The 8,146-nt window shown below is 41.4% G+C and overlaps 1 protein-coding gene across 4 annotated transcripts in view; it reads right to left on the bottom strand.

Annotated features, from left to right (window-relative positions):
• trrap (transformation/transcription domain-associated protein) overlaps positions 1–8,146 on the bottom strand; it is a 225,520-nt gene that overhangs the window by 31,215 nt on the left and 186,159 nt on the right. For all 4 annotated transcript variants that reach the window (XM_059654068.1, XM_059654070.1, XM_059654069.1 and 1 more), the window contains one exon: positions 1,062–1,287. In XM_059654068.1, the coding sequence (XP_059510051.1) occupies positions 1,062–1,287 (226 nt within the window). The remainder of the gene's footprint in view (positions 1–1,061; positions 1,288–8,146) is intronic.

Below are 8,146 nucleotides of genomic sequence, written 5' to 3'. Positions count from 1 at the left end.
GGGGAGGGGGAGAGAGAGAGACGGGGGAGGGGGAGAGAGAGAGAGACGGGGGAGGGGGAGAGAGAGAGAGACGGGGGAGGGGGAGAGAGAGAGAGACGGGGGAGGGGGAGAGAGAGAGACGGGGGAGGGGGAGAGAGAGAGAGAGACGGGGGAGGGGGAGAGAGAGAGAGACGGGGGAGGGGGAGAGAGAGAGAGACGGGGGAGGGGAGAGAGAGAGAGACGGGGGAGGGGGAGAGAGAGAGAGACGGGGGAGGGGAGAGAGAGAGAGACGGGGGAGGGGGAGAGAGAGAGAGACGGGGAGAGAGAGAGAGAGAGAGAGAGAGAGAGAGAGAGAGAGAGAGAGAGAGAGAGAGAGAGAGAGAGAGAGAGACGGGGGAGGGGGAGAGAGAGAGAGACGGGGGGAGGGGGAGAGAGAGACAGCATAGCCAAAGGCAGGGAGATAATAGACCCTGTGTATATTAGAGAGCAGTCACATTGATCACTGTTCATCCAAACACAATCTTTTCTCTCCTTCATTTTCTGTTGATAGGTTCACAGTGAACATATTAGCATCGAATGGGAGAGAGAAATGGTCTGTGATTGGATACGCAGTGCTACAGAAAAATTCAAATCCATTTAGCTGATATTTCAATGTGTCGCAGACAAGGTCTACAAGGTTATAAACACAGACTGCATAGGTCATATTCTCACTCCAGCAAGGCCACTGTTGGAGAAATCTGATCTAAACTGTTCACTTCAAACAATTCTGCATTTCAGAGTGAAGACATTTTTCTGTTTACACCTGTTCAATTTATTAGTGAACGACTTCATATTTATTACTTCTCATTTTGATTCTCCTACAAGTTGCACATCTTCCCATTCCAACCTATCCTCAATTTTAAACAGGTCAGTTAAGTCTCCGCTAAGTCTTCTGTCTTGGCTGTAAAGTTTACTCCCGTTCACATTTCTTATCTTCTTCTCTAGGAGACTAGAAAAGGTCAAAACGTATCTGAACACCAGAGAGACAAGACATTTCTACAATAGCATTATACCAAATATTACAGACACAAAGATTCACTAACCGTGCGATTTTGATGTAATAATGTGTCGGTTTAGGCATAAGGAACTCTCCCGGGATTTCCACATCTGCTGTCTGTGCAGAGAAGTTACTAAGAAACCGACACTTCTCCTCGATCAGAAAGAATTTAGGCAGTTGCTTGGTTTTTGCTTCCAGAATCTTTATCCATTTCTTTAGCTTAGAGATGAGATTGTGAAGCTTCATTGAACCCGGCACACTAAAATCAAAATCTGAAATAAAAATAGGGCACATCAGCTAGATTTAGAAAATATATATTTATACTTCTATTTCACTGCAGAGTCAACTAACTGCAGCAACCCATGCATTCAATTTACCAGAATTTGTTACTGTTCAAAAGCCTATTTTGTTTTCTTAAGAACTGTATCTTCTATCATAGGTTCAATTTGACACCATCCATCTGAGTGACATTGCTTTTTAGTACAAGACATTTTCATAACCTCAGGTGGGCCACTGTCAGCAGCTCAGAGTACATATTGTTCTCTTACCTATCAGGCAGCATAGTAGAACAACAGAGTGACAATTCTCTGCATCAATTTATTAGTGAACGACTGCATCACCCAGTTTTCCATTTTTCAAAGTGTTCACTGCAGCTGGCTACCTCTTGGTCTTATGCCAACACACAGTTCTGTAATTAACTTTCTCATGCCTCAAATCCCTCAAAACTAAATGCAGCTCCTTTACCAAACCCGTTTTGTCTGCTGCACTCTACAGTCCTGTTCCCTCGAATCACAGAGCTTATTCTAAGTAATTAACTTGAACAAGGGCACTTAGTGCCTTATTCTTAGATTAGGAAACAAAATGAAAAGGAAATGTCTCTTTATTGATCACATTAGATTAATAAGTGCATTTGCTAATATGTAAATTTACCAACAGCTATAGAGATTTACCATAAAAACCCAACGATATTAACTTGAAGAATTAATCAGGCATAGAGTAACAACTTGCAGTTTTCACAGAATCCACCATTTAGACTATAAGACTATAAGACCATAAGATATAGGAACTGACAGGCCATTTGGCCCATCGAGTCTGATCTCCCATTCAATCATGGCCAATCCCATTCTCCTGCCTTCTCCCTGTAACCTTTGAATCCTCTTACTAATCAAGAACCTATCTATCTTTATCCCAAATACACTCAATGACTGCACTTCCACAGCCTTTTGCAGCAATGAGATCCACAGATTCATCATTCTCTGGCTGAAGAAATTCCTCCTCAATTCAGTTCTAAAGAGTCGTTCTATTACTGGAGGCTGTGCCCTCGGGTCCTTGTCTCTCCTTACTAGTGGTAACATCACCTTCATATCCATTCAGTATTCTGGGAATTACAATCTAATACCCCCTCATCCTTCTAAACTCCACCGAGTGCAGATTCAGAGTCCTCAACTGTCCCTCAGAAGACAAACTCTTAATCCCTGGTATCATCCACGTGAACCTCCTCCCTGACCAGCACATCATTCCTTAAATATGGGGCCAAGCATTGATCACAATATTCCAAATGTGATCTAACTGGTGTCTTACGTAACCTCAGCAATACATCTCTGTTCTTATATTCCAGCCCTCTTGAAATGTATGCAAACATTTCATTTACCTTCCTCACTGTAAACTGAACCTTCATGTTAGCCTGAAGGGAGTCCTCAACTAGAACTCAAAGTAATCTCCATCTTTATTCATCCTAGTGAAGCACATTTCACACTTTTCCACATCGTATTCCATCTGCCACTTCTCCTCCGCCAAGTCCAAGTCATTCTGCAGCCTCCCCATTCACTTAACACTCCCTGTTCCTCCACCTATCTTTCGGTCATCTGCAACCTTAGCAACAATGCCTTCAGTTCCTTTGTCCAGAATCTTCACGTATAATGTGAATAGTTGTGGTCCCCCAATACTGACCCCTACAGAACTCCACTAATCACCAGCTGGTAGCCAGAAAGAAACACTTTTATCCCTTTTCTTTGCCTTCTGCCAGTCAGCCAATCCTCTATCCATGCCAGTACCTTGCTGCTAACACCATGGGCTCTTATTTAGCAGCTTCCTGTCTGGCACCTTATGAAAGACAATCCGGAACTCCAAATAGATCATGATTACTGGCTCTCCTTTGTCTAACTTGCTCTTATTTCCTCAAAGAATTCTAACAAATTTGTTAGGCGTGACCTCCCTTTGACAAAGTCATGCTGACTCAGCTATATTTTACCTTGCAATTTCAAGTACTTCACCATCTCAACTTTAATAATGGACTCTAAAATGTTACCAATGACTGAGGTCAGGTTAACCACATATTGTTTCCTGTATTTCACCTAGCTCCCTTCTTAAGCAGGGCTGTAACATTAGTCATTTTCCAGTCCTCAGGGACCCACCCTGACTCCAGTAATAAAATTAGAATTTGACAAATACAGACAGCATGAACTTCAGACCAGATAATGGGTTCATTGGAAACTGAAGCCGGTTGCACATACACCAAAGGGTGTTTTGCCAATTCTGGTAAACATTGTTTTTGGACTTCCAACAAAGGCTTACCACTGTTACAAAACCAGGAAGAACTGGACAAAAATCCTCAGCCACAAATCATACAATCATATTACACAAGAGGCCCTGCAGCCCATCAAGTCCGTACTGCCAAAAAGTACACTTGATCTATACTAGTCCCACAGTCTTGGATAAACACTTGAAGTATCATAACATCCAAGTACTTGTTAGGGTTGTGAACTTACCGTCTCAACTATCAATCCAGACTCCTACCATCCTCAGAGAAAAAAAAAGTTTCCTCAAGTCCTCTCTAAACCTCCTACCATCACCTGAAAAGTGTGCCCCCTTGTTACTGACCGTTCAACTAAAGGGTATAGCTGTTTCCTACCTACCCAATCCATGCCCCTCAATCTTGTACACCTTTGTCAGGACCCCATCAGCCCGCTCTGCTCCAAAGAAAACCAACCAAGCTTATCCAGGTTCTCATCATCAATAGCAACTTCCATTTATATAGTGTCCTTAAAGTTAGAAAATATCCAAGGCACACCTCAAGAATATTATCTGGTAAAATGATAGCAGGCATCAGTGACCAATATAAAAATAACATACTGCAGATGCTAGAAATCTGAAATAAAAGCAAAGTGAACTCAGCAGGTCTGAAAGAATTGGTAGAGAGAGAGAGAGAAACAGAGCTAACATTTAGAGTCTGATATGACCAGAGAGGGAACATCAAACTCAAAATGGCAACTTTGTTTCTTCTCTCTCCACAGGTGCTGACAGACCTGCTGACCTTCTCTAGTGCTTTAATAACTGGCCAAAAGCCCAGTCATAGATGGGCATTAAGAAGCACTGTAACAAATGGAGGTGGGGGGGGGGGGGGGGGGGGGCAGATGGTCAGATAGGTTTAGAGAATTCCAGAGCTTAGGGTGTACATGGCAGAAGGCACAGCATCCGCCAGTGGCACAATAAAAACTGGGGATGCAGAAGAGGAAGAGCACAATGATCTGAAGTTTTGGGTCTGCAGATAGGGAGGGACTAGGTCCACTCAGCAGAGGAATGCAACTGCCATCTGAAAGCAAACCGAAAGGAAATTATGAAAATAAAAGTGAAAAACACATTAGTGATGAAAAATGAGAGAAATCAAGGGCAAAATGTTATGCCTGAAATTGTTTATCATAATACTAAGTCCAAAGAGCTGTAAAATGCCCAGCTGAAAATGAGGTGCTGTTCCCTGAATGTGCTTGGAGCTTGACTGGCTGACCACAGCTGGCAGATGATAATAAATTTAGAGGGAAAGCAAGGTGGAGAATTAAAACGACAGGTGACCAGAAGCTCAGGGTCATACCTTCGGACTGAGTGAAGTATTCTGCAAAGTGGTCACTCAAACTGGCTCCCCCAGTGTAGAAAAGCCATGTTTTCGGCAGCAAATACCATAACTAAACTTAAACCAGTACAAGTAAATCACAGATAATGGGAACTGCAGATGCTGGAGATTCCAGTTCCCCATGAAGGGAAATTTGATACAATGGACACAGAGGGGCCAGGTAAAAGGGCACATTTGCATCCCCTGCACTTGCAAAGAAAGGTGTCATGGAAAATGGGTGGGTGTTGTAGATGACCGAGGAGTGAGCCAGGGTTTTGTTGGGAAACAATTTTGCTGGAATGCTGAAAAATGATGGGAGAAGAGAATATGTTTGGAGGTGGTGTTTAATGTGGAAGGTGAAGTCAAGAGGAACTGTCTTGAGGTTCTGAGGGGGAGGGAACGAAGTGACAGCAGTTCTGCTGGATGATCACATATGAATAGTCAATGGTGCCAGATGTGCTGCATATTTCAAACAATTTTTTGTTTTTATTTCTTTCATCTGATTTTGCCATTTTTGTTTATTGTGTTAGTCATCTTTCCAATGCCATATTATTACAAAATTAGGCAAAATAATTTAACTAGGATATTAAAATTTAAGAATGCACATATGATAACTCATTAAACGTAATAAAAGGGGAAAACCCTAATCAAGCCGTATACATTTTTTTTAAAAAAATCACTAGTACCATATTTAGCAGTAATCCCTAAATGTGTGTCATGTCAAATTGATAATAACTCACTTACAGTTCAAACCCCGACAATGTGTTTGTTCTGGCCCTATTCAAATAAATACTATATTTCAGTGATAAATCCACCGTTCTGCTTGGTTTTTGCATGCAGAATGTAGTTTCTTGAGATCCTGGACTGCAAACCATATCAACGCATTTTTGCTACATTTCGCACAGAGTATTAATTACTGCTCACATGCTCAAAGCAATGCCTCCCAATAAGAGAGAGTCTTGTGCAAGGCACATTTTGAAGTGAAGCTCACATAACTGTACAAAATGGAAAATGATCATGAGAAGGAATGGAAATATGTCGTCGGTAAGTCAGTCATGGCATAGGTTATTATGCAAGTAATTAACATTATCTACACGCATAGTAAGCTTTTACCTATCTCTCAAATTGCATTAGAAATCTTTATTTCCTTTGTTCAATTTATATTTCTTGGGGTATTGGACTAGAAGTTGAAAAGCCATTAACTCTGCTGCTTTCAGTCAAAGTAAAAGGTCTAGAGCAAAAGGTGTTGTCAACCTGCAAATGAGATTCTCTGTTCTGACAGGAAAGAATGAGGAAACATCCTTAAAGGCGAAATGTCTAAAGGTCACATTGTGCTTTCACAACCAGGACGTAAGAGAGGCACCAAAGAAAAGACAGCTTCATACTCTGTTATAACAAAATTACTCTGCATAAGGCATTTCACAGCAATACCATGCAGCTATGAAAATTTGAAGGGATACTTCAGAAACCATAGCCTCTGAATATTTTATAAAAGCAGGGATTTCAAAGATTCAATGAAGAGGGTTCTTTTCATAGAATCATAAAATCCCTAGTATCGAAGCATGCCATTCAGCCCATCAAGGCCGCATCAACGCTCCAAAGAGCATTCCACTCAGATCAAACCCTTACCCTATTTCTGTTTTACTCATGGCCAACCCACCTCACCTGCACAGCTCTGGACTGTGTAAGTAAACCAAAGCACCTGGCCTGAAGCAAACCCACACTGGCACAGGGAAAATGTGCAAACTCCACACAGCCACATGAGTCGTTGGCACTGTGAGGTAGCAACGCTCACCATGAGCCACCATACCACCCCTAAACTGTGTTACATTTTCACAAACTTTTGTCCAAAAAATAAAACTGATCTACAAAATCTCTCAATAGCTGTACTGAAGGAACTCATTCATAGCCAACCAATATCACATTTAACTAGCAAATTTAAAAACATTCAGAACAGTATTTATATCATGAACCTGGAGCTCTGATTTATCTCATGATATCTTATAAACAAAGCTCTCCAATATGACAGGGTTACGTTTGTTCAGAAGTCTCCACTTTGAGTGTAGTGGTGGGCAATTTTTTTTCCCCCACACAAAGCAGCAATTAGTACTATCACAATAGAAAATGTGGGAAATACAGCAAACTAGGTGACACTTTTGCAGAGAGAAACAGTTAAAATTTCATGTCTAGCATCTGATGAAAGGATACTATTTACTTGTTTTATCTTTCTGCAAGCATGACTGGTATGCAGTCAATTGCAAACATGTTTTGCATCCACAGTGTTTTGCAATTGCGTTATACCAGCCTGACATATCTTGAGTTGAAGGGAGTGGGAGTTGAAGCTTGCCTTGAAATTGACAGTTTACACAGCACCACCAACTGGGGAATAGTGGTGTGGTGACTGTGTAACTGGATTAGTAATCCAGAGGTTTGGTCTCATGATCAACAGACATGAACTCAAGTCTACCATGGAAACTGGGGTACATGAAATTACAAGGTCAGAAGTAGACAATCCTGCGCTTTAAGTCTGCGCCACCATTAAATAAGATAATGGCTGATCTGACAATTCTCATCTCCACTTTCCTGCCTTATTCATATAACCCTCAATTGTCTTACTGATTGTGAATGTGTATCTTGGCCATAAATGTACTAAGTGATCCAGCCTAGACAGTCCTGTGTGGTAAAGAATTCTGCATTTTGACTACACCTAGAGGCAACAAAAAAACCAGATCATGGCCTCTGGTCCTACACTCTCCCACAAGGGAGAAGCAAACTCTCCATAACCCTATCAAGCCCCTAATAGTTGACTTTTATTAAGGTCTCCCCTCTTTCTTCTAAACATCAATTCTATAAATACATTTGGAATGAAAAGCCACTATCAGTAATGGTGATCATGTCCTATTCACACTCCTGGCTCACAGATGTCCTTCAAAAAATTAAATCTGCTAGCCTTACCTAGTCTGACCAACATGTGACTCCAGACCTACAGCAATGTGGCTGATTCTTAATTATCTTTGGAGTGCCTAGCAAACCACCCAGTTAAGGGTATTTGGAGATGGGCAATAAATGCTGATCTTATCAGCATTCCAACATCCTGTGAATGAATAAAGAAATAAGAATTCTATAAGTTTATCAATTACAAAATTAGGAGACCTGATAGGGTACACAGATCATGTCAGTCATAATCTCACCTCAAGTCAGAAGATCACAGGTTCAAGAGATGCTTCAGCATAATACATGACTAA

This window comes from Stegostoma tigrinum, chromosome 23 (assembly GCF_030684315.1).
Source record: "Stegostoma tigrinum isolate sSteTig4 chromosome 23, sSteTig4.hap1, whole genome shotgun sequence".
NCBI lineage: Eukaryota > Metazoa > Chordata > Chondrichthyes > Orectolobiformes > Stegostomatidae > Stegostoma > Stegostoma tigrinum.
Note: the sequence above shows the minus strand (reverse complement) of the source record. Positions and strands in the feature narration are given on the sequence as shown.